We start from the raw sequence: 27,168 nt of genomic DNA on the forward strand, positions 1-27,168 counted from the left end.
GAGCTAACTTCGTCCGAGACGGAAGTTCAGGAGGTTCCAGTCTGCTCCATATGCATTGTCTCCGACTTCACTCCCGCTGCTGCGTGCTTTTCGTAGCCCTCTGCACCTCGGTCTTGCTACGTCGCCGATCAGCTTCTCGCTCGGCGGCGAGCACAACTTTTTTTTTTTTTTTTTTAAATAAATGTGTCCACTGCCCTCTGTCAGCTCCCACCGAGACGAGGGGGTAGACAGTTGAGGGAGAGGGGAAAGTAAGGAGAATTAGACGTTCCAAGCTATCCTTTCTGTCATTTAATAAATCCCCGCCGTGGCGGTGCAGTGGTTAGGGCGCTCGACTACTGTGCGCAATAATGCGGGATCGGCGGCCGCTTTTCGATGAAGGCGAAAAGCGAGGCGTCCGTGTGCTGTGCAATGTCAGCGTTCGTTAAAGAACCCCTGGTGGTAGAAATTTCTGAAGCCCTCCACTACGGCGTCTCTCATAGGCTGAATCGTTTTGGGACGTTAAATCCCTGTAAACCAAACTAAACCAATCATTAAATAAATAAAGTTGTTTCCCAGAAGGGAAAATTTATGTGAACATCCCTCGTATTGTCCTACTTCGCAACTGTTTCACTCGCATACGTTAGTAAACCAGCTTCGTGCCGATGTATCATTGTTTGACTCGCACGTAAAATGCATACATATTGCCGCGAACCATTCAAATGTTTATTTGTTCTTTTTCGGCAGCCGTCGGTATGCGGCCTTATCACTGATTCTAGCACACGGATCAATTCTGTATTCTTTGCTTGTTCATGCTCGTTGTCGCAAGACGCGGCTTTATCATTTCCTTTGTTGCGGCAGACGATTTGAGATGTATCTCGAAGGATTGCAGCTACACGCTTGTATTTCTACAATGTCAGGTTATGCTATGGTCAGCCTTCGCGGTTTTATTTAGATGTTTCTTCGCCGCTTGTAATTGAGCGCTGACGAGTGAAACGGGCATTCCCTGTTCGACGACCAGCGAGCACGTTCGTTGCTATCGCCGAGTTGTTCAGTACTTTTGCGGGCGCAAGTCAGCCCAATAAATAGTTCATCCTAGTACTACACCTGCCTGTCTGTTCATTTGTGGCCTGCGGCATTGCCACCACCACGTGACAATATATCGCAAAGCAAAGCGCCCCAGTGATTGGCTTTGGATTTTGCCAATAAGCCTTTGGGATTTTAAATAAAACGTAATGAGATGAAAAGGGAATTTTACTCGTGCGTTCTACGGCACCAAACTGTTCACGGCGCTCAGTGGCTTCGTCTTTACGCAGGACGATTATGGCATGGAGAATAATGAGTACGTACAGTTCTAGACTAACGAACTCTTCGAATGAATGTATGGTATCCCGGAATCAAGACGTTGTTGCGTCGTTCGTTTTTGATTAGACTTCGAATGACGCCACCCGTTTACTGGTGCAGTAAGTCTTCCGGTGAGCGTTTCTGTAGTTTAAAACGCTGAGCGTTCGTCAAAGTTTATTAATGTGTGACTGTTCGAATGCGACCGTTGCCATCTATCAGTTCTCACCTACAGGAGGTGGTAAACAAAGAATGGAGGGAGATGAATAAAGAAAGACACTGGAATTTGATTAAAATTGAAATATGAAATAGTATTAGTTTATAGCGATGTTTCTGAACTCGTTTGATGAAATACTTGTTTACCTTATATATTTTACCCCCCAAAAAAACCACCTTGCCCGGTTAGCCGGTTGCTGGTCAAAGGTCGCACGGCCCCACAATGTCACGCAAGTACAGTAACGGTTACGTTTGAATCTGCGTGGCACTTAACACATAACTGCTAGTTACAACTTCTGTCAGCCATCGGTCGGAAGTCGAACCGTCAACCAACACATCTCTTGGGATCGGGGCCCGTATCGCGAGCTCACAGCAAGACAGTCTTAGTATGTGTTTTTTGGTGGTGCATAACGGCGATAACGAGGCTCGGTGGTACGCACTGTAACACGCATTTAGCGAATAACTATGCACCCAGTTTCAAATTTTTTTTTTTTTTTTTTTGCCCTGCCATCCGCAGAGAAAATCTTGGCAGAAATACCTGTCGCCCAGCGAGACGTAAGTGCAATGAACGCATGGCCATGTCAGCACTGAATGGCTGGGGACGAAAGCGATGAAAAGAGCCGCTGCGGTCCCCCTTTATTTCTATCTCTGTAAGTGAAAGCGTCCTTTATGTTATCGCCGTCGATCTCTGTTGCCTTATCTTTCTTCCCAGCCGCTTCGATCGGTGGCCATGTACGGAGTTCACCCTGGCGACGGCTGAGAATAGGCTCCCTACAAAGGGAACCACAGTTCAGCAGTATGATTTCCGGAAAGTAAGTTCCATAAAACAAACAGACCGCACCAATATATATTTTGAATTGTGACTGCCGTCATTCATTACATAGAGATCATTGTCGGAATAAGGCCAAAATCATTCCGTTGGCGAATCCAGTGCTGCCCCAGAGTAAATGGTGTACGTTAAAATCGCCACTAATTATATAAGGAGCACGGGTTGCCTCCATGATGGCCTTCAGCCTTTTGCAGTCCACTTGAGAGGAGGGAGACACATGAGCTGCAATCAGAGTGAATTCTGGCGTTCATGTCTCGACTATGAAGCACATTACATGTTCTTGCAGCAGTTGTCTGGACATGACATTGCTTTTACGGTCGTTGGACCGATGTGTTCTCCGGTTTTGTGATGTGGAGACCCATGGGAGTGAGACCGCATTTTCAAGCTAGCACATCGAATGTACGGTATTTCAAGCGCTTACGGAGGAGGCGTGCAAAGAAGCCCTCACTGGCAGGTTGGAGGACATTATAGCGGATGCTGTGGATGTTGCTGGAAATCATATTTGGTCATCTAGAATACGCAGTGACCTTGATATCGGACTAGGACGCGCATGTGTGTTTCAACGGTATTGTGATCCGATGAGCTGCGGAGACCGCCGCGCTGTATTTTAAGAACGGCGACAACGGATCGAGACTGGAAGCAGGCGCCGAATGAAACAGAAACGAATGAAACGCTTGCCCGTGGCTGTCTTTCTTGATGTGAAAGGTGCTTACGACAATGTGGCCCATGAAGCCACCCTTGATGCTTAGGAAACTGTGGGCATCGATGATCGGACGTTTGCGTGGATAGATAGCTATCTTACAAAAAGATCATTTTTTATTCTGTGTGAAGAAGGCCCGACAGCTGCGCGTTATACCTACCCCAACGTGCCCCAGGGTGGTGTCCTTTCTGGCCCACGTCACCCTTCTCCCTAACACTGGCCAGGGCCAGATATCTATGTAAGCCGATGACATCTGCATTTAGTCCTCTGCGACGCGGGAAGGAAGGCGTACCAGGGGGCGATAGAAAGTTAGATGGGAGGATGGGGTTAAGTTTGCAGGGGTCAGGTGGATGCAGCTAGCACAGGACCGGGTTTATTAGAGGAATATGGGAGAGGCTTTTGCCCTGCAGTAAGTTTAGTCCGGCTGATGATGATGTGACGTGTCTCCAGGTGCTCGCAAGACTTTAGCGGGCATCAGCGATCACTTTTGTCTCTACAAGCGTCTCAGCATTTCATCAGAAAAGTGCGCGCTGGTGCATTTGCATGCAAATGTATTGTTAAGGAAAAGTACACAGCGGTAAACGCTAGTTCACTGTTAGACGCACACTACACATCACACACCAAAGAACGAACCCAGCTCAGCCTGAGCGTCGCCTTCTTCACTACACCACACCAGCACGTCGTCATCGTCTCGATACTGCGCTCCGTAACATTATTCCCCGCACCGGAGAAGCACCGTCCCGGTGCGTTCTACACAGCAGAACTTGAATGATATGGTTTCAGACGGGCGACATGCACGAGTTCTGGATGAGGGGTTGTGGAGGATTGCTCGGGCTGTAGAGGGGCGATCTCATAGGTCACATCGGTGACTTGCCGCAAGACGCAGTAAGGGCCCACGTAACGAGGCGGAGGTTTCTCGCACATCCCCACATGGCGGGCCGCGGGAGCCAAAGAAGTACGTGGGAACCAGGAGGGTAGTTGACGTCACGGTGATGAAGGTCATAACGACGCTTTTGAGAGCGCTGAGACGCTCTAAGCCGCTCTCGAGCAGTGTGGCGGGCGGCATCAGCGCGGGCGATGGCATCCGAAGCATAGGTGCAGGAAGAGTCGTCAAGAGGCAGCAAGTTATCGAAGGGGAGTAAAGGGTAACGGCCAAAGAGTAGATAAAAGGGAGAGTATCCGGCGATATCATGGCGTGAGGAGTTATAGGCTAAAGTGACGAAAGGTAAGGAGACGTCCCAGTCACGATGGTGATCGGACACATACATAGACAACATGTCGTTCAATGTGCGATTAAGGCGCTCAGTAAGACCGTTCGTTTGCGGATGGTAGGCCGTGGTGAATTGGTAACGAGTAGCGCATGAGCGGAGAATGTCATGAACCACTTGAGAGAGGAAACAGCCGCCACGATCTGTGAGCAGTTGACGTGGAGTGCCATGAATCAGGATGACGTCATGCAGAAGAAAGTCGGCAACGTCGGAGGCGCAGCTAGTAGGTATAGCCCTAGTTGTAGCATATCGGATGGTATAATGAGTCGCCACAGAAATCCATTTGTTTTCAGAAGTCGACGTCGGAAAAGGCCCAAGAAGATCGAGGTCCACACGAGAAAACGGCTCAGTCTGCACTGGGATTGGCTGCAGGGGCCCACTATGTTGAAGAGAGGGTGTCTTACGGCGCTGATACAGCTCACAAGCGGCGACGTAGCGACGGACAGAGTGGTAGAGACCAGGCCAGAAAAATCTGCGTCGCACACTGTCATACGTACGTGATACTCCCAAGTGTCCTGCTGTAGGGACGTCGTGAAGTTGGGCGAGAGGACACTAGAGCGCAGATGAGCCGGAACGACCAGTAAGGGGTCCGTGCCATCTGGACGCATATTGCGTCTGTATAATGTATCGTTATGGAGCACAAACATGCTGGCGGAAGGATCGGCGTGGTTGCACAGCTGGTCAATAATTGGTTGCAGGGCAGGATCACGACACTGTTCGGAACCGATATTGATAAAAGTCCGAGATGGACAAAACGTATCGTCAGCAGTACGGTCAGACAAATCGAGAGGATCTACGGGATGACGGGACAAGCAGTCAGCGTCTAGGTGTAAGTGGCCGCACTTGTATACCACATTAAATGCGTACTCTTGTATTCGTGAGGCCCAGCGACCTAAGCGGCCAGTGGGGTCCTAAAGTGAGGACAGCCAACACAAAGCATGATGGTCTGTCACTACGCAGAAGGACCGCCCAAACAAATAAGGGCGGAATTTTTTGAGCGCCCAAACAAGTACAAGGCATTCCCGCTCTGTTGTTAAATAATTACGCTCAGAGGACGAAAGCAGGCGGCTGGCATAAGCAATAACGCGGGAGGAACCATGCTGGTACTGGGCAAGGATGGCACAAATACCATGGCCGCTAGTGTCGGTGCGCAGTTCGGTAGGTGCAAAAGGATCGAAGTGCGCCAGAACAGGTGGAGTGGTGAGGGCGGAAATAAGCGTTGTGAAGGCATAGGCTTGGTCACAACCCCATGTGAAAGGTACGCTTTTCTGCAGAAGAAAGGTAAGCGGACAAGAGATGTCTGCGAAGTTTCGTATAGCTTCGAACGTCGCTTGAGCTACGCGGGGTAGGGAACTCGCGCACGGCTCGAACTTTGTCAGGGTCGGGCTGGACACCATTCGCATCAACCAAATGAACCAGGACTTTGATTTGGCGCCGGCCGAAGCTGCATTTATTTGCGTTCAAGACCGGCGCGCCGAAAAATGGCCAGGACAGTAGAAAGTCGATCAAGGTGGGTTTCGAACGTGGGGGAGGAAACGACGACGTTATCTAAGTAACACAAACATGTTCATTTGAAGCCACGGAGGAGCGAGTCCATCATGCGCTCGAATGTCGCAGGAGCGTTAGAGACCAAATGACATCTCCTTGAATTTATAGAGTCCGTCGGGGGTGACAAATGCTGTTCTCTCGCGATCCCGTTCGTCGGTAGCAATTTGCCAGTAGCCTGAACGCATGTCAATGGAAGAAAAATAGCTGGCACCATGCAAGCAGTCAAGCGCGTCGTCAATTCGCGGGATTATGGCGGCGATAGTCGACACAAAATCTCCAACTTTGGTCTTTCTTTTTGACTAATTCGACAGAGGACGCCCAGGGACTGCAGGAAGGCTCAATAATGTTTTGCGCCAGCATCTTGTCAACTTTCTGTATAACATGCCGCTCAGTAAAGAAGACACGATAAGGCCTTCTGTGGATGGGGCTGGCGTCATTCATATTGATGCGATGAGTCATAACGGATGTTTGGCCCAATGGTCGGTCCCCGAAATCAAATATATCAGTGTATGACAGCAAAAGGTCGGAGAGAGCGCTGGCTTGGTCATCTGGCAGATCCTCGGCTATCATGCCTGAAAAGAGGTTCAAGTAGAAGCCGAATTAATGCTGCTCCGACCGAGAGATGCTGAGGCGTTAGGGCAGCAACTTCGCAGTCTGCCAAAGGAAACAGATCAGCGAGTGCGATGCCTTGGGGTAAAACTTGGGTAGAGCGGCTGAAGTTAAGGACGGGAAGATAGCTGCGGTTAGCAGTGACAGTCACGACGGTATGAGGGAGTATGACGTTGCGACGGAGAACAACGTCGGTAATTGGGCAGGTGACGTATGTGCCGTCAGGAACTGCGGGCACGGGGCCAGCGGAACATAAATAGCAGCTTCAGGTGGTAGACGAGCAAATTCGGCGGATCGGAGGTGAGGCTTGACATCGGTGTTTTCGGAGCCCGGTACCTCCACCAAATGTTAAGGAAAAGTACACAGCGGTAAACGCTAGTTCATTGTTAGACGCACACCACACACCGCACACCAAAGAACGAACCCAGCTCAGCCTGAGCGTCGTCTTCTTCACTACACCACACCAGCACGTCGTCGTCGTCTTGATACTGCACTCCGTAACAGTAGGACTCCATATATTTAGTATCCACAGGCTGTTATTTCTACAGATCTCATCGTGTTTTAGGGATCGTGATCCCCATGTGTGGAATAGCTATATTGGGCGTCGCCTATATATTTTCCCTGCCTTTCTGTACTTCTCTTTCTCTCTTTGAATTTTGACGCACTGCTAGGCCAGCGTTGACTGTCATTGCGGTGACATTGGTTGTCGACGACGGCGCTATGCTATGGCGCTATGGTCGCATTGTTCCTTCTACACTTGTGTGCTCGGGAAGAACAAAGCAACAAAGGCAATGGATACACAGCAGGCGGAGTGTTTATTCGCGTTTTGCATCGTGTCTTGGACCGGGCGCGCAGACAGTCAAGACTGACCAGCTAGACTCAAAGAGCGCAGCGCGAAGGAGGTGGTTGACCAGTCACCTTGCCTGAATTTCACAGCTCGCCCCCCCCCCCCCCCCCCCCCCCTCCGCAGTGTGTAGTCTCCCCGTTCGGGCTCTCTTCCGTGTTTTAAGTGCACTTTCGTCCCTTGTAGTTTCATTATTCAGCTGCGATAGTTTCCGGTCGCTGTCATCGGCATAGACAGCGCCTGCATGGAGAACGAAGAGCACGTCCATTTGCACATTGGGAGTGCGTGACTCATGCTCAGACTACTGTAATCGTCGATTGGTTCGCATGAGATCGAAATTGACGTCAGAATTGCATTGAGCCGTCATTAATCCTGAAAGAAGCGAGTGTCCGCCATCACTAAACCGCCGCTTGGAGCCTCTATAGCTTGGCGCCGTGCGCGCACGGGGCATGTGTGGAATCGGACGTTTGCATATTCTGCCGCAAATGTTCGTAAATGTGGCCCGGTTCACTCGGACTTGCTGTGTTTACACGGCAGTTAGCAGTGATGGCGCTGCCCATGGTTAAAGATGGGGATGCATAGGGCGCGTTGGAGAGCTACCAAACCGGCGCTTCCGTTCCTGCGTTGCGCGTATGCACCGCGAGATGGCGACACAGCCGCACCTGCTTTGAGCATTGAGCGAACTGTGCACGGGCTCGGGCCATCCCGAATGACCGCATCTGGCCTGGCTCGCGGGCCGACATCGGTACTCTTGGAAGCCATCTGCCTCGGGCTCGGACCGGCCCAGGGTATACCTGGCTGACCGGGCCGGGCTCCCCAATCACGAGTTACACGTAACTTTGGCAAAAGAGTGAAAATGGCCATGGTGCGCTGGGCGTTTTGATTGCACCACAAGAAGTGTTTTCCTGCGTTTTCTCCGTATGCAAGTGTCCGAGTTCTGTCCCGACGTCGATATCCCTCGCCTTCACGTGCCCTCGCCGGGAACGAATCTCTGCCAGCTGTAAATGAAGAAAGAAATGAAAATGAAGAAATGAAAGTGTAGGTCGTTATTGCCTAATGAGTTTCGATTTTCTTGTTTCCCGCTTCGGTGACACCGGCGCAGATGTCTAGGTATAAGTGTAAACTGGTTTGTATAGGAAAAGAAAGGCGCAGTATCAGTCACACTTCACGGTGGGCACTTGAAACGCGCCGTAAGGGAAAACAGGATGGTGGGAGTAAAAGAAGAGAGAAAGAGGTGCCGGTAATGGAGGGATCCGGGATGATTTCGACCACCTGGAGATCTTTAACATGCACTTACATCGCCCTTTTCGTCTGGGTATCTGTTTCAAGATTCGCGCCGTGCCTTCACCTGTCACGTATCTCTATTGCGGCTTGTTCGCGGCCTAGACGTAGCAGGACGTGCAGGGAATAGAGGCTAGCATCCGCGGTGTTTGAGTTGCCGCTTTTTTCGGCCCTGACAATGCAGCGGTGACGCCCCTTGGTGGTGCCGTGGTGGTGCGAGAGGAGCTAATAGAGTACATGGCCACCACACGACCAACCCGTTGATCAGAGTTGAAAACAGCGTAGTTTCGGAGACGGAAAGCAGCCGCGTACCCAAAACTTGCTATTCTTGCTGAGGATGTATTAGTCATTCCAGCCACCAGTTAGAGCGACGAAAGAAACATCAGCCCTGCCTGATTCATAGCGCATAAGGGCCGAATATGCCTCAAACATTTTTTAATGAATAACTTTTTTTTTTTGAAATTTAACATGTATTTATAAACTTATTGAATCGATGTGTCTATATACACTCCACAGATTGATCATCTTGAACCTGAGAGTTCAACATTTAAAGCTCTTAAATTAACTCGTGGTCATGAAGTTATTTCTTTCTGTGTTGTCGCTTCCTTTCTGTGTTGTCGCTTCAACTGCAGTTATAGCACTTCGGGTCGGGCTAACGTTGTTTCAGTGTCCGATCGGGACTGCCCCTGTTAGCATACGCACCGGCCCGCCAACAGGATGACGGCCTGTTGCGGGCTCAGAATTTCGACCCGTGCAGAATTTCGACCCTCATTTCCCCTTATTTGATCGGCTTGTAGCTTACGGGGGTCTCGGTTCTGGCAGTCTTGAAGCCATAGGTAGCGTAGGAGGGTTCTAGCATAGCTTTCGCCCTCGCTCTTGATCACGTTCTACGTGACGTTGGCGGTAACAAAGGACGTTCCACGTCCGCCGCTATGGTTGAGGGTGGCGCTGGTGAACACTCTCAAGGTTCGTATACAGACAACATAAATACCCAAGCAAGTAGCAGGGGGGACAGCGGCCGATGTATATAGCTCAGTTGGAGGAGCACCGGACGCGATATTCGGAGGTCGTGGGTTCGGTTCCCACCATCGGTACGTTTTTTTTTTCTACTTTGTGTTTAATTATCTTTCCCCTAAACAGATTACATTACTAATTTCTGTGATTATCCAAGTAAACAGTAAAAAAAAAAAAAGTCATAAAGTACCATCCCCAACGCTTTCCTTGACCTTGCCGACTGTTGGCTTATAACGAGCACCCTCATTTCCCCTTATTTGATCTGCTTATGTATATATATATATATATATATATATATATATATAGAGAGAGAGAGAGAGAGAGAGAGAGATAGAGAGATAGAGAAAGAGAGTGAAAGTGGAGGGAAAGAGGAGGGAGGGAAAGAATCCCTTTCTAGATAGAACCTCTTTCCTCTGTCTGAGCTCTCCCTCTAAAAAAAGAAGAGAGACTCTTTCTTTCTCTCATCTCTATCATCCATCGCTAACTATAACTATCGGTCACTATATACAAGAACAAGAACATGGACACATCTCGCGAGCTGTTAAAGGTCAACTCCGGTGGTTTTTCCATCATTTTGTGTTTTTGGTTGAATTACATTCCTCGGCACGTCCTAACTCGAACACAAAAAACCGTTTTTCGAAATTCCAATTAGAACTATTTAAAAAAAAAAAACAACAAATCGAAACCGAAACTGCTTTCACGACCAGAAACGACTTCCCAGGTGTCGAAATGGTGACGTCACACTCAGTATTAGAGAAACACTCGTACGTGCGTTGGATGGTGAAAATAAAGTATGGAAATCATGACGCACTGCATAAAATGGCTGAGGTATAGTTCAATATAAGCCTCACAATTTCATAATCATGCGGGAAGTGGACAGTAACGCCGGTATACTTTTTGTGACGTCAGAAACTCAGTATTGCCCTGCGGAAATAGTCTCAACTTAAGCCATGAAAACAGCATATTTTAAAGTCGCGTTGCGAGCGAACGGATTATCGTACGGCGCTCAAATTTTGTAGAATGCGCCAGGACGGAGAGGAAAATCTACAGTAAAATTTTTATTAGAATATTCGAATGTCAAAAAACCCCCGGAGTTGCCCTTTAAAGGCCTGAACATGTAGCACGGACGACCGAACGCTGCCTTGGACTGGACCACGTGTGAATCGAGTTCTAGCGCTGAATAATTTTGAAGTTGCGCTGCAAGCTCGACACTATAAGGTGCACGCTTATCCGGCCGTGATATTTCATACCGCTTATTTCGGGCGCTATAACCGCATCTTGCTGTCGTCTTTCGCCGTAGACCAACTTAACAGTGTAGTTAAATGGCATTACATCCGTTAGTAGGGGAAGGGTGTATTTGTAGACGCAGCCTGCAGTAAAGTCTGTGAGCTTGAATTTAAGGTGTGCACGACGGCTTTCAGCACCGAGCACTCCACGCCTCGGCAAACCGGCTAAAGTGATCGGGCGAGGGTGACCATAGAGTAACATATAGATAAAGAGAACGCTCCCATAGGGCCCCAGCGGCCCACTTTTGGTAGAGTCCCTAGAAGTATTTGCTAGTCTGCCGTCCGAGCGGGGTTCCCTATGGAACTGGTTGGCCGCTTCTCGGATGAAAGCGCAGGGGGCGCTTCTCGCCTTCGGAGCGTCGGAGCGTGTTGTAGGTTGTGCCGTACTGCGCGTCTGCGCCCTGCTGAACCGCTAGTGCCGTGGCAACGCTTATGCACCACGTGCACTTCTTTGCGCGCGCGAGCCGGAATCCGCGGAAGTTAGCAAGCATAGGTGTTGGTGCTCCTTTTTTATGGATGTGCGATCGCGTGCACACAACGGGACAAGCGTGGCAGCATGTGTTTCGAACCCTACCGCTTTCTAGAAACTGACGCTAACACACAAATAATATTTGCAAAGTATGGCTCCTTTAGTGGCCTGATCAGAGCAATTTGATTTGAGGGATGATTTGTGAAAACACTAAAGATTCTGCCTACTCCACGTTACCTCCATCCATGGCCATGAGCCGTCCTATTCAATAAAGGACTTGCAACTTAACTCGTGCTCGCGGGCGCAAGAGCGGGTAGCGCTCGTTCAAGGTGAAATGTTCTGTCTTAGGACACCGAAAGACGCAGAGAAGAGGCAAGGTGGAAGCGCACCATCAAGCGCGGCGACAGAGAGCTCGACGAAGGTATAGTGTCGTTTGTGAGCGACACTTCAAACCCTAGCTGAATTGAGAAGACTGTGATTCAGGGAAAGGTTAATTGATTCCCCGGGATGTTACCTCACGGTGGATGCCGTCCAGACAGTGCTTCCTGACGTTCCAAAATGAAATGAGCGCAACTTATTGTGCCAGCAAAAAACGTCAGCAGGGAGACCTGCAGAGAAAAGGAAGCGCACTGATCCCAAAGCACCAGTGAGCCGATTGAAGAATACAGTGATGGTGGATCGTACATGTGACGCCTGTCTGTTCCAGGAATGCAGAAAGCTGCAGTCATCACCACCGCGTGGACAAATGCCGATCTTTCTGATGATGAGCAAGGAACATTTCGCACATGCCACTCAAGCGAGGATGGATCTCCGGAAGCAAACTAATTAAGCCGGCGAGTTCTGCTCCATCGCAGTTATACAGATGAAGCTGCCATGAATGCTGCAGTGTAGATTCGAGCAAAGAAAGTGAAGGAGATAGCAGCTGTCAAGTAAACAGAAGAGATAATTAATCTTCTTTAGGACATTGCGACACTCACTTTGTGTCCCGGCTGCGGATTGAAGCCCATGCATGACCAAGACCTTCCCCTCCTCCAATGGGCGTTACTTTGCGAGGAACTGTACCATTCTTTCTGATGCAGCGCGCCTGCATATAACCTGCAAATACTTACGAAAGTTAACTCAGAACACCCTGTCAAGAAGAAAAGGATCAAGTCTGGCGGGTGTAAAGAATAAAGACTTCCAAGTCTCAAGCAGGTTTTCGTATGAAAGACATACAATTAATTGGTGATAAAGTTGGTAAAAGGACTATAAAATGAAAAATTAAAATGAACACCTTTCAAGGGCAGAGTTTAAAAGAAGGCTTAGTGGCCTTCCTCTCAAGCAGCAGCTGGCTGTTAAAACATGTTTTGAGGCTGCAAAACGCAATTCAAAAAAAGGGGTGGCATGTTCGAGTGGCTACTCGGCTTCCTAACCACTAAAGAATGCATATCAGCAGTTTTCCTGAAGCGCGATGCGATTTGCAGGGCTCGGGTTTCAATCTTGCGTGCTTTAATTGTGCATGCATCCGAAAGGTTCCAGTTCTACTTACGTGTCGTAACTTAACAAGAAGATAAGGTGAAATTATAGCGTGAACGAAAACGCCGGCGATAGCGCTCTGTATCTCGCACATATGGTCCTCTGAGCCTAGAATGTGCGTCTAATATAGTCCTTCATACAAGCGTAATTGTTTATACAAAATCTTCAGAAGACGTTTTTACAATACGGCACCGCGTTAGTATTCAGTGAGGACAATAGGGTATAAAAAGCAGCTTCGTTTTTCCATCGGCTCCGGGGCATGCGCGTAAAACTTCGGTCACGACAAAAAAAAAAAAAAAACGTTTCTGTGGTTATGCTAATAATTGGGGCGCGAATTCAACACTACAACTAAACTGAAATAAAAAACTAAAGAGTAGCATCGCACGTACAAGGCACCAGGCAGTGCGCAGGGAATGCATTTCGAAGCGCAAGGGTGCGTGCGTCGTCTGGGAGGAGGAGGAAAAAACATTTATTTAAACCCAATAACTAGGCACTGGTGATTAGGTGGTCGTGTCCACTTCAGGCGGCCTCCTCAGTCCAGGATGCCGGCAGCTGCTGCTATCCCGCGCGCCCGCTCGATCAGTCGTTGCTGATCTTGCAGGTGTGAGCTAGACAGAGCAGCTTCCCAAGAGGAGACGGTGGGGTGGGGAATGGGCGGGAAGCCTTGCGGCTTTGGACACGCCCATATGGAGTGGTATAGTGTTGGTTTGGTGCTGGCGCATGATTGGCAGATTGAAGGGTACCGCGAGGGAAAGAAAAGGTGTTTGTGGTAGAGGTTCGGGAATGTGTGCGCTTGAAGTTGTCGCTAAGCAGTGGCATCTGCTCTGGAGAGAGATTTGTGCGGTGCGGGGAGTGTTCTTCGTTGTTGCCTGTAGTATTCGAGGGTAAGTGTGAAAGGTGAGTGGTTCTGTGGTGGTTGATAACTGAGAGCTTGATGATGGCCTCGGAGCATCTTCCTCTCCGGTTTCCGTATTAGCTGGTAATCGGCCGTCTTCAGTCTTCCCTCCTGGTGCCCGGCAAGTTAGTTCGCGGGCGAGCGCGTGAGCGCGCTCGTTGCCAGAAAGAAATGCGTGACCTGGTGCCCAAAGTATTCGAATAAGCGGCGTTTGCGTCTTTTCTTTGCACTGACGAAGGATTTGGTGGGTTTTGGGAGACAGCATACCGTTTGAGAAGGCTCGGCATGCTGCCTGTGAGTCTGTGACAATAGTGCAGGTTTTCAAGTGTTTGTTCAGGGGGTTGGATGAGATGTATCGGATGGCGAGGGCTATGGCTGTCTCTTCCGCCGTTCTGATCGAGGTCGTGAGGATGGAGCCTGTTACTTGTACCTGACCGTCATCGTTCGTGACGGCCAGGCTCGCGGCAGGTTTGCCGGGGTTGCTTGTTGCGTCGGTGTATAATACGAATTAATTATTTCTTAATGTACGTTGAAGTTCCCGTACTCGGGCCTGCCGTCGGCCCGCGTTAAGGTCTGGATGCATGTTTTTCGGGATTGGGGCCACTTGGATCTTTGCTCTCATTAAGGGGTCCATGGGCTCCGGATCTGGTGGTAAGGGGGCGCTGGGGGCTGGATAGCCGAGTCTCGCGAGTAGGGCACGTCCGGTGCGTGTGCTTCGTAGTCTAGTTACTTGTCCTACCCGCTGTGCTTCAATTAATTCTTCCACCGTATTGTGGATGCTCAAGTGAAGAAGGCGTTGAGTGGCCGCGTGGGGAGGGACACCTAGTGCCGTCTTTACCGCCGACCGGAGTGCCGCGTTAAGTTTTTCTAGTTCGGCCCGATTGAGGTGATGGTACGTCTGCTCCATCAGCAGTGGCGCACTCCGGTTCACCGCAGCGCCACCGCGGCGATCATTCAGCGGCAGCGCCCGCCGCGGCCGGCGGACGAGAGACTAGCAATATTTCTAGGGACCCTACTTTTGGGTTTCAGCGCACAGCGGAGTCGGCGAAGCGGGCCAGCCTCAGAGCGGGGCGCTTAGAAATACCAAATCTCGGAGGCCGCAATGTTACTTTCGGTTTCGGTTTTTCGCATGCGTCCCGTACATCCTTCCTCCATGGTCCCGTAGTACAGAGGCACTTGCGCGAAGTAGTCACCGGCATTGTTTAAAAAGGCGGAGGCAGCACCTGAAGCAATACAGAACGATGTTGCTCGTGATCAACCCACTCTCGCGCCCCTTTTATAGGGCCACGACAGGGACGCAAAAAGTGTTCGCACCGGCATATGGGACTATGGATAATGCAGAACCCTTTCAATCAGGAGGTTGAGATGCCACCTAGCCGTGAGAATTAATACTATTTGCATTTAATCTTGCCTTACTTTTGATAACCAAATAATCTATATTCCGTTACTTCGAAATGTTTTTAATTAATATTTAATTACATACAGTCCTGCAGCTAAAACTTTTTTTTTTGTAGGTGCAACGCCATCTGTTGGAGTCGTGGAACCTTCAACTGGGCCGCAGATGGCGTCGAGTGTCCTCTCTTTATATATATATGTTGCTCTATGGGGTGACGACGCTGGGGTGCACCGCATCGAGCCGTGGCCACAAGCTGCGACGCAGCTATGCGATCGGTTGCGAAGGCGCGGCTTAATCCAACTCGGACGGGATAAGGCACATCCGGCGCTGCCTTCTGTGCGTGTAATAGCCGCTACACAGCGGCATCGGCGACGTGTCCTTCTTAGTGTGTGTTTAGCGTGAGACTCGTGCGCTCCGCCACGAGACCGCGCAACGAGGTCTGTGTGGGAAGAGTGTCTATAGTCACGCGGCTTTATGCGTTGTACAGCGCGACGTCACCATAGCACATTTGTAGACGCGTGCAAACGGTTTGCAGCGCAGCCGTTTCCCGCACTGTTTGGGCATGTAGATATATAACGTAGGATGAGACATTTATTGGGAAGAACAGTTAAATGACGTTTTGGCCGAGCGACCGGCCTTGTCCCGCGACCGAAGCGTCATTAAAGATTTTCTCGCAATAAACGTCCTAACTGTCCGTTGTGATACTGCTAACCGAGCCCAAGCAAAAATTATATATGTGATTTCGAAAGTTCTGGTCGCTCACCACCGAAGGAACTTGTGGCTACCAGGTTCTTTCCTCGCTCAGAGCCCAACATAGTGCCTGCAGGTCTGAGTCTCATCTTTCAGACGTTGGGAGACTGCATCCTCTTACTCAGGAAAATAAGTGTATGAGATTTTATTTTTTTTTCCTTTTGTGTCCGCGGTGAGCTGGTAAGAGTGGCTGTTCTTTCACTTCGCCTCACAAAATGCTTTCAAGAGCGTCCCACCAAATCGCTCTGCGTCTCTCCAAATGGACAGAATTTGATTCAGAGAAGTTCAGGGGAAGAAAATCGGTATAAAATGTGTACTGCTAGAGTTAACAGGACGCGCGGAGCAAGACGGCTAAACGCCAATCGAATTTTTCTCTCGGAAGTGGCGCCGACGCGGCCTTACTTTATGAGCAGAGAAACACTGTATAAAGGAACGAAAGGGTAGGCACATTGACTCGACACTGTGCATCTGCGTTTCATTTTCCTGAAGCCATTCCCTACCAATGTGCAGAATAAAAAGAGGGATCCTCAGGGTCTGTCAAGTATGTCGTGATCTTTTCCGTCCGTGATTGCGTTTGACTTGCTCATGCTAAAAGTAAGCGCGCATCCTTCAGGAGTCAAAATGTATATTTTCAACAGTCCATAATCGATGCCGCGTCATGTCGCACCATTTTAGTATGGAGGGTTTGAAAGGAAGAATACAGATAAATGTAGCCGGTGAGTGCGTTTGTTGCTGGCTTCGACTCGGGCTGTCGAACCCAGAATTGTACACGTTGTTTCGTTTTGACAGCGCATAGGGGCTTTGGCCTTCTGCGCCACGGAGCAGCTATTTTCGCTGTTGGTCGGTTTCCTAGCCCGTTGCAGTGGCTGAATGTCCCCTAGCATGCTCGAGTGATGCTTATAGGGCGATTTGATTGGTTGTTTCATGAAGCTTGTTTTCATGTGTGGCTGCCACGTTAAGGTAATCTGTGGCGGGACGTTGTTTTTCCGTTGTTGGTGAGCCGTCGCTGACACGATGACGAGCTTTGTGAAAAGCCATCGTTCGTATTTTCTCTGGGACAGTCCGACAGGCTTACCTTTCCTCGTGCCTTTGATCGATTTATCCGGTTGTTTCGTTGTGTGAAATTCTGTTTGCTGAATTTTTGTTTTGATATCCCAGTTTAATCGTTTGGTTGGGCGCGTCCTTTGTGCGTCCTGTTGATTGGATTGGCACTTTATGCCTTACTATTTCCCTGCTATAGATTGGGCCTGTGTGGTTTCACGTCAGTTCTCGCCTAGTTTGAGCGAACAGCTGCAACTGCTCTGCAGGGGGCAGGCTTATTTTATTTTTTCATTTCGCATTCCGTGCAAAAGTTGAAAGCGTTTTCAGTTTTCCGGCGTTATATATAGGTATTGTGTGTTGGATCTCACAGGTTCGTTGGAAGGTGCAGGGTAGGGTCTTTGGAAGTAGCTTAGAATATTAGAGCTATGATAAAAAGAAAAAAATAAGCGAAATGTTGTTTGGGCGGTTGTCTTTTGCAGATTGGGATATTTCATCGCTTACGTAATCTGGTGAGCTGCAGTGAAACTTATGAGGTCCAGTGGAGGGACGTCGGTGACAGCGAGGTCCAAAAAAACAAAGTCGAAAAAGGGACATCAAGAAATCTTTATTTTCGTCATTCTCGAACCTTCGTTGCAAATTGAAGGTCCTGCCTTTATTGTTCGAGCTGGCCATGCGTTGCCTGTGAAGTCATGATCGTACCGGACATTTCACAACACTTTTGTTTTGGACGCCTAGTAATTAACTTTGTCTGGGCTCGGCCCTTTTTTCATACGCTAACCAGCCTTGCTGAGGTCACTTCTGTAAATGTGCCACTACGAGACGTTTGAGGTGAGATGAAAATAAATGTGTGATAAGTGGCCACAATGAGCGCGGTGTCGAGAAATCAGGAAATGCGTTGTCGAAGAGCTCTCTGACGAGCCATGGCGCGTACGTTCCTGCAGGTTGAAGCAGTAAAGGGAGGTGAAGCTCACGGGCTAACTGCGATTAAAGAAATTTGGAGTCTTAGCCCCGGGCCCTCGTGCAATCGACGCCTATTGTCATCGCAGATGGCTAGTTAGCCATGCAGCAGAAGTTTTCGGTAGCTCCCCCTGCTAGATAGAGCGGCCGGCGCTATTTTGTCTACACATGACGAAACTCGGCGGTGCTTATGAGATTTTACGCCGCTAACTGCACTTTCTCGGCGTCTCTTTCGGCGTCGTAGTAGCGTTTGATGGCGTTTTCGTCTGAGAGTTGTTCTGTCCTGCGCAACATCTTACTGATGCTCTCGGGTGATATCGAATCTAACCCTGGTCCGATGTCGAAAAGTGAATCTGATGCATTTGCCGCGGCTCTCGAAACTATCCGTATACTTGAAGAAGGTCATGCGTCCTTACTGCAGGAGATAAAAGGCGCCAAAGAAAAGCAGGCAGCAAGTGAAAATGAAGTTCGTCTGCTTAGTGCTAAAGTCGCGAATTTAGAGGCAGCCATTAACTTACGCGGTACAACGGAAGAAGGAAAAAATGCAGAAGCTGCGTGCCTTTCGACACAGCTGACTGCCATCGCGTCAAGGTGCGACGATGCCGAAAATAGAATGAGGCGCTCTAATCTTCTCTTTTTTGGGATCGAAGATGCCGCTGATGAGGACTGGGCAAAGTCTGAGGAAAAGATTATAACCTTCTGCACAGAAAAGTTGGGTATTGCCACCAATAGCCAGCAATTTGAGCGGGTTCATCGACTGGGAAAATATAGCGCTAACAAGCAGAGGTCAATAATTGTAAAGCTGACCTATTTCAAAGACAAAGGACTCATCCTATCTGCTGGGCCGAAACTGAAAGACACAGATTTTGCTATCCGTGAAGATTTTTCGCTTGCCACGCGGAAAGCGAGGGCAAAACTGATAGAATTCGCAAAACCGTTGAAAAAAAAAAGTATAAATTATCAGTTGACAAACTGCGTATGGACTCAAAAACGTATGTTTACAATGTCACTACTGATACGGTTGAGCAGTTAGATCAATAGCTCGTAAGAAGCAATTGCGCGCACATACACAAAAAACCGAAATCGTCCACCTCTACCCAGTTATCGCTATCATTTACTAATATTCGTAGTATCTTATCAAAGTGCGCCCTAGTTTCATCTTTCCTTGAAGACAGTGATTCCGATATAATAGTTTTTACAGAAACATGGTTACTTTCCGATATCGACGACTGGCTTCAATCCTTTCAATATATGTGCGATCGCACCGATAGGCGAGGGGGAGGTGTCCTCTTAGGCATTAAAAAATCGCTCACATCGTTTGCCATCAATACCGATTCCGAACTTGAAATAATCTGGACGGCCTGCATTGCATCTTCCACAAAACTATTGATAGGCAATTGCTACCGCGCGCCAAACTCCGACCACTCTTTTTCAGATAAACTGCGTGAAAGCATTACGAGGGCATTTGAGCTCTTCCATCCTGATGTCACTTATTTACTCGGCGATTTTAATTTTCCGCAAATTAACTGGGAAGAGCTCTAATCCCTTTGTTCTGCTTCAACAAGCTTCATAAACTTAGCTTTAGACTTCAATATATTTCAAGTAGTTACCCAACCCACCCGTGGTCCCAATATATTAGACCTCATCTTTACTACCACCCCTGATACAGTTTATAACACTGCTTATTTCGATGGGCTTAGCGATCATAAGTTACTCCAAGTAACACTTAATATTCCGCTTCCATTCACTGGCGTTACGCGAAAACAGATACGTGATTATAACAGAGCTAACTACGATCTCATTAATGCCGAACTTTCAAAGTTTTCAGAAAACGTCCTATTACCTTTGTTTCACCACCGGTCAGTGCAAGATAATTGGGTTCTTTTTCGAGACAAGCTCAATAAACTGGTAGAAGAACACGTCCCATTTATCTCAATATCAAATGATAATTAAACCCTTGGTTTACAGGAAAGCATCAGCGTATGAGAAATAAGAAAAAACGACTTTACCGAAACGCAAAACGCCAGTGTACGCAATTAGCTTCGGATAAGTATAAAAATTACCTAAAACTGTATTGTTCTGCTCTTTGTGAAGCAAAGGATAAATATTTCAGAGAAGTCCTTCCTATACTACTGAAAAATAATCCAAGCAAATTCTGGAAAACAATAGGTCATCCTAGCCTGTGTAATGATATTTCAATACATGATGTGAACAACACCCCCTACTCTAACACTGAACGTCCTAAAGTCTTTAACTCGTTTTTCATCTCTGTTTTAACCAACGAAGATGTTTCTAACATCCCGTATGTACCAGATTTTGATTACCCTTATATGGCGTCAGTTGACATTACACTTAAAGGCATAGTACACTTGATTAATAAACTTAAGGTTTCCTCCTCCTCTGGTGCCGATAACATTAATTCAAAAATACTCAAAAATACCATTTCAGCCTCCAGCACCATCTTACTTCATATCTTTAGGCAGTCCCTGTCAACAAGTGAGCTCCCCTCCGATTGGAAAATTGGAAAGGTAGTACCGGTATTCAAAAGTGGCAATAAACATTCATGCGAAAATTATCGCCCGATCTCATTAACTTGCATATGCTGCAAGATGCTTGAGCACATAATCGCATCGCATATCTACAATCACTTAGAATCTAATAAATTCTTTTTCCCCGGGCAGCATGGATTTAGGAAGGGTTTTTCCTGTGAGTCGCAGATATTTGAATTCACCACTGACCTACATTTCAACATGAACAGTAACTTACAGACTGCATCTTTTTGGACTTCTCTAAGGCATTTGATCGTGTAGCACACTGCCGACTAATAGCTAAACTTTCTGCCGTCAAAATAGATTCACTAACTTTATCATGGGTCCGTAACTTTCTTTCCAATCGCCAGCAGTTCACCGTTGTTAAGAATTATTCCTCTCCTTCCTCCTACGTCACATCAGGTGTGCCGCAACGAAGCGTCCTTGGCCCATCACTCTTCTTGATCTATATTAATGACCTGCCGAATAACATCTTGTCTTGTACACGCATATTTGCTGATGACTGCATCATCTATCGTGCATTAAAGGACACTGAAGACCACATTTTACTTCAAAATGATCTGAACCGCGTTAACGACTGGTGTAAAACGTGGCTGATGACCTTGAACACGTCCAAATGTAACAATTTCTTTCTCACGAAAATCAGCGAATTCGAATTTCTTCTACCACATTAATAACGTTACATTGACTCGGACTACGCGGTACAAATACATAGGTGTCCACCTCACTCCAAATCTTTGTTGGGCAGATCATATAGTAATCATTTCTGCTCATGCTTCAAGGTCATTAGGATTTCTTCGCCGCAACCTACAAAACACTGCATCTCATGTTCGTAGATTAGCTTACATAACTTTTGTTCGTCCGCTCCTAGAGTGCGCTTCCTCTATCTGGTCACCTCATCAGCAATATTTACTAGAGAAGTTGGAAGCAATACAAAACAGAGCTTTTCGTTTCATCTCGCGTAATTATAATTTCCATTTCAGCGTAACTCAGCTCAAGCGTGAACTTTCACTTCATCCGTTAAATGTCCGTCGTGATATCGTCCTTCTATCTCTTTTTCATAAATACGGCCATGGCACGCGGTCATCCCTAAGTCATCTACAGCGTCCCTCATACCTATCGCATAGATTGCATAACGACTACAGCTATGCTCGCATTTACGGCAGTTCTAACGCTTTTAACTTCTCATCACTCACGCGCGCCATCCGCCTGTGGAATGATCTTCCGAATAGCATCGCATCGCTCCACAATCACGAAGTGTTTCGCGAAGATATGCTGAAGCACTTCATTCATAACGCTTAGCATATCATGTATGTTCCCGTCATTTATGTAACTATTCCTTGAAGGGGCTTTTTTGATGCGCAGTAGTTCTGTGGTATAGTTCAATCTACATTTTTTTGTTTTTGCATCTTCTCGCTTGCTTTATATGATTTGTGCTTAGTAGTTCTTATAACTCCCTCTGCATTGCAATATATTGTTTATAGATTTGTATAATTGCCACTGTTTTCCTGTACTTGCGATTGTGATTTGGTTTTTTACCCACCTTGCGGATATATTTTTATTTGTCCCCCTTACACAGTGCCTCTCTGGAGGCCTGTAAGGTAAGGTATATGTAAATAAATAAATAAATAATCGAAAACTTTCACCTCTAGCATTCAGGTGCTTCTGTACCTCGCTTGCTTTCGAAATATGCAGCATATCGACCCAGGCTGTCCAGATTGCCGAGTAATCATCTACTACAGACTTTGTTTGGTGCAATGTCTGCTTTCGCTGCTAGCGACGAGCATCAGTTACTGGCCCTCAAAGGTGCGTTTCATTATTGACTGACCTCGTTGTTCCTCTTTAGCGGCCAGTCATGTGGAGCTCTCACGTGGTCGTGATGTGTTTCTTCTTCTTTCGAATGCGGCGCGAAATGTTTAGCATCGTTATGATGCGCCATTTGCTGTTGTAATGCTGTGGTCCTCACCTCTAGCACGTGCGATGGACGCTAAGCTGTACAGGGTTCACAGCTTACTTCCTACAGACGAGTCCTCTGGGATGAGCACGTTTAATTCGGTAACTGTACTCAGTTGGTTAATTAAACCAAGAAAGAGTCCATAGCATGGGCAATGGGTATCATGGCGAGGTATTGTATAGAGCGCTTCTGACTGCTTGCGCGACAGGTATAGTACGTCGCGCAAGCAGTCAGAAGCGCTCTATACAATACCTCGCCATGATACCCATTGCCCATGCTATGGACTCTTTCTCATGTGTTTTGCTAGTGGTTTTAGCCTTCCGTCTAGTTCGGTGGCCAGCGGGCGTCCGTCATATAGATGCAGGTGAGACTTTGATTGCAGCATTCTCCCTCGTTTAGGCCACAGGACAGCGGCGTATTCACGGACAGCGGCACACATTTAGCAACATTGCCTCGTTTCGCCAGTTTTGTAAGGATGTGCCACGGTGTTATGCCGAAACATCTCAGTAACTTTTCCGCCATATTTCGGACGGCGCGAGTCTGTACGGAGGGGGGGAGGGGGGGGGAGATTTCGTCGAAACGGGTTGCCATAAGTGGCGCGCGTGAGCCAGCACCTGGACAAAAAGTGTGAGGAGGATTGCTTTTCGTTTGATTACAAAAAAAAAAAAGAAAAAAAGTGAAAGGTTTTGACCTTGACTTAACCAACGTCGTATTTTACTTTTTTTTTTTTTTTTCGCTTATTCTGAACAACCTGCGTGGTCGACAATTATATTGAGTCCCGCCGACCATGTTGCTGCTTCGGTGGCAAAAAAAAAAAAAAACAAAACAAAACGTTAGCCGTTTAACATGTAATCCTATCATCTGTTTACGCGAACTGCCTCGGCGTTGCACTTCGGTCGCTTCGCGCTCGCAGAAAAGAGTAAGGGAATTGTGTAGCGCAAGCGAGCACGTTTCCTTGTCCGACAAAAATCCTCCTGGCGTCAATGACGTACCGCCACGCGCTTGTCTGGCCCGCTGTGTGCGTTGGTGGACAAGTGCGGGCCCAGCGAATGATTAATGCTCTTCATTGCAGGAGGGGTACAGCTCTTGCGAACGCTTTGTGGGCGCCGCGGATCGAGGTGGGAGCGGGGCGCGATTCCCGAAGGCGGGAAATTAGCCCCTTGGGAGGCGGCGAAAATGAAATCGTAGGGCAGGCCGCGGGGCGTATAGTTTTTTTAATGCGGTATCTGCGGTATATTTCCAGGTTGTGGCAGCGACGCGACTCCTCCGGTTTATGGTGCCGCGCATGCACGCCGTGGAAGGAGCTTGTTCTTGTCTTCGTCGCGTTATCCCGCTTACTGCGGCAGGGTGAGAGGCGGTTGGTGGCGATCGTTCTCGCCTTTTCCGGGACATGCGGGCGCGCGAGTCCTATCGATTTTACAACGGATTCAGCATGTAGTATAGGTTCAACTGGCATTTATGTGGAAGTACAGAGGTTCTAGATATGCTTGGCTCTTCCATGCCCGTTTTCCTTTGCCTTCTCAGTTTGGTGCACGAAAGCCGAGTCGCCTTGGGCGTATGATCGCACATCTGTGGGATCGCCGCATGTTCTCCCAGTTTGCCATGAGTGGTATTACCGCTGTGTAAACATAGGGCCGCGCACTCTGAAAATTGCGCGCCGCACTTTCCAAGTTCCTGCTCATTCGACAGCAACGGCTGACTGTCCTGCGGCGGCATCTTTTGGGACCCAATTACGAAGATGGCCGGAGCATGAATCTTCGCAGCCAAGGCTGAAGGAAGCCTAAGAGTAAACATGCTGTATCTGGGCACCTTTGTGCGCGGAGCTCAAGGAAGCGGCATGTACTGGCAGTCGGAGCTTTACCGCGTACAGTGGACGCTTGTTTGCTCGTCTCTTGATTAGCACAGCGATTCGTTGAGCGCTGGCAGAGAAGTGGCCAGAAGAACCGTTGAGGCCCTTCCCGGATTGCGCTTATTCCTAAGCACGCAGCTGCTGATTTCGCCTGTCTTCTTGCGTTCCTCGCTTGCAAACAGCGCACTTTCCGCGCATTCTCTGGACTGGCGTGCAGGAATCGATTAGAGCGTTGTTTGGCCACGTGGAGCACTGAATACTCTGCCGCGGGTCGAGCGCCGTTCGATTCTGAAAGTCGGTTTTGTTTGCGTGCAACCTTTGGATGGAGGAGCTTTTGCGGAAACCGTGCCCATTGGTGCTGACGAAGTATGACCCCTCAGGGCCACCCGGTGCGGTATGCAGGAGTTTCACTTGTGGCTGCCGTAGAGAGGGAGCAATAAAAACGCGTTTATATTAGGGGAGGGCTCCTTCTACAGCAGGGGCTCTCAACTCTGCGTGTATGTCTTTAGGCGAACAATTACACAATTCCTAAAAATGGGGTAGTTGAAACAAGAACACCCTTCTAAGGACGAACTGTCAGCCGTGGCGGGCGTCTGTTGCAGAATGTTCGTAATCAGCTATGGCCAATAAACTTAAATTTGCTTTCTTACTTTTCTATTAGTGTAGCCTGACGGTTCATGCCAATGATGAGGTCGTAGCTCTCACAAGGGGGTGCCATATCAGTAATTGAAACGGAAAAAAGTCGTCCTCTGCTGAGCGCTGCTGAGCAAGGAGGTCGGGTGCTTTTCTTTCCAGCTCAGAACCGAAATTGGGAGGAAGTTCACCGCAAACGGCATGCGCGTTGCTAACGTTCGGCAGCGAATCTCTGCTATTGTGGCACGTCGTACACATTAATTCTTTCGCTTTTTTTTTTTAAAGGCGAAAGCATATATGCCTCATCGTTGTCGTCAGAAAAAGTGTCGCGCTTCTGCGGCGGCTCTGATTGGGCGAGACGGGATGACGTCATGAGGTCTCGACCAATCCCAGAGCACCACCACAGTATGCGCGAATGCGTGCCTTATATGGCCCTATGCCTATCAATGATCAATTACTAATTAACGTGTAATGAATTATTTTCTGCTTAATAATTACTAACTTCCAATCAGTGACTAATAATTACTAATTACTAATTAGTGTCATTTGGTTAAATATTAATTACTAAGTAATGCCGCGCACCCGGTAAAATCAACCACATAACACTAAACGTAGAACTGCGAAGATACAAGGAGCGCGATCTCGTCGCTGCCAAGTAGAATTCACTGATTAAATACACTCGCAGAATGTGAAAGAGTAGTCGCTCGCTTTACTCGTAGCAGCATTCATCGCTGCGTGCCCAACAGTCGCGTAGCAGAATGCAGCACTCAGGCTTTCGCCTTTCATCAATTTAGTCGCCAAAGGGACCTCGATTTTTTTTTTTTCTTCGGGGTGTAAGGAAAAGGGTAGCCATCACCAACTGCGTAAAGCGGAACAGCAACGCAGGCAGTTCAAATTGTGGGCCGCAGGCGGGTCAACACGTAATCAACAGGCACTGTGTTTTCATTGGACCTCCTACGTGCCATGTGCGCACACTTTCGGTTTTGTGCGGAAAAGAACACTTTTTTTTTTTCTCGCGACAAAGCTTTAGACAACGTCTTTTTCTTCGTTTCAAAAACTCATCTGACACGTGTCTTGTTGTTCGTGGCCAACTTTCCACTAGTACATATCGTTAGCTTGTGCAAATTAAAAATACCGCTAGTGCTTTTTATTTAACTAGCCAGCTAACTAGCACTATTTTTCCATAACCACGATGTCCTCCGCGGCAGAAAGCCGGTTCCAAAATGTCCGTTTAATTTGACCGCCCTAGTTTTAGGCATTTTTGCAAATGCTCGCTACTCGATAGTGCGCCAAGTAAGAAAACTTGAAAACATAGAAACGGAGCTACAAACCTTAACCGGAGTCCTTATCCACAAGGAAGCGAGGACACATGAATATAGTCTGGCTAGTATATATCACAGAGATGCAGCGCAAGGAAGCATTAACCAAGAAATAGCACTGCGTGTTAGGTCGCTTTGTTCTCAGGATAGATGACGTTGTGGGGAAGGTTTCGCCGCTTGCACTGAACGAAGACACAATTGTATCACGCCGGATACAAAATAGCGTCTTTTCGCTGGAACGCTCTCCGTGGCCTGCGCCCAAGCTCAACCGAATAACTGACGGGAGTCGCTGTTGCATTTTGCACGTGGTCTAAAATTCGCGAGCTTATACTTACTCAAAATGTGGACGGAAACGGTGAAAATGGGGACGGACGGGATCCAATATCCCATTTGGCTTCTTCGAACTTTGCTACTTGATGAGGCTGTTGTGAAGCAGGGCTCGCGCATTTCGCCCCTTTGTCTCGATGACGCGGTTGGCCATTCTACTCTATATCATCGGGTAGCGCATGATGGTCAAGCAAAAAAAAAAAAAAAAAGAAAAAAAAAAAAAGGGCCCGTCTAACTGGAGCTTCAAGGCATGATGCCTGGCTTTCTGTGGCGAGTTGCTTTTCTCACTGCCGCGCGTTCCAACTCTGCAGAGTATGCCAGGCGTCCGGTCCCGCCTGCCATTGCCGCTGCCTTAGCTCGTAGTCATGTTTCTTTCCCGATATATCTTTCCAGGCGCTGCACCTTTTCGTAGACTTGGCGTTTCAGGCTTTCGACTTGCCTGCATGGCGTGCTGACCTTGAACCGAGCTGACTGTCCGGTGTGTCGATGGCTGCTCTTTCCCTTCTTTCGCGTTGAATTTGCTCCCGCCTGCGTTTGATGTATCGGTTTCGAATCTTGCGTTCAGTGTCTCGTTGTGAGAGCACGGCAGCGATCCGTTTCTC

At 48.2% G+C, this 27,168-nt stretch overlaps 1 protein-coding gene across 2 annotated transcripts in view; it reads left to right on the top strand.

Annotated features, from left to right (window-relative positions):
* The window catches only part of LOC146203507 (procollagen galactosyltransferase 2-like), a 262,190-nt gene that overhangs the window by 87,998 nt on the left and 147,024 nt on the right, over nt 1-27,168 (top strand). The window contains exon 10 of one of the 2 annotated variants that reach the window (XM_084588815.1): nt 15,306-15,577. The exons of the other annotated variant lie outside the window; for it this stretch is intronic. Within the exon in view, the coding sequence (XP_084444941.1) occupies nt 15,306-15,402 (97 nt within the window). The 3' untranslated portion in view covers nt 15,403-15,577. Of the gene's footprint in view, nt 1-15,305; nt 15,578-27,168 lie in introns of those variants that run through there. 2 annotated transcript variants of the gene reach the window in all.

This window comes from Amblyomma maculatum, chromosome 1 (genome assembly GCF_055883805.1).
Source record: "Amblyomma maculatum isolate TAMU_Amacu chromosome 1, ASM5588380v1, whole genome shotgun sequence".
Classification (NCBI taxonomy): domain Eukaryota; kingdom Metazoa; phylum Arthropoda; class Arachnida; order Ixodida; family Ixodidae; genus Amblyomma; species Amblyomma maculatum.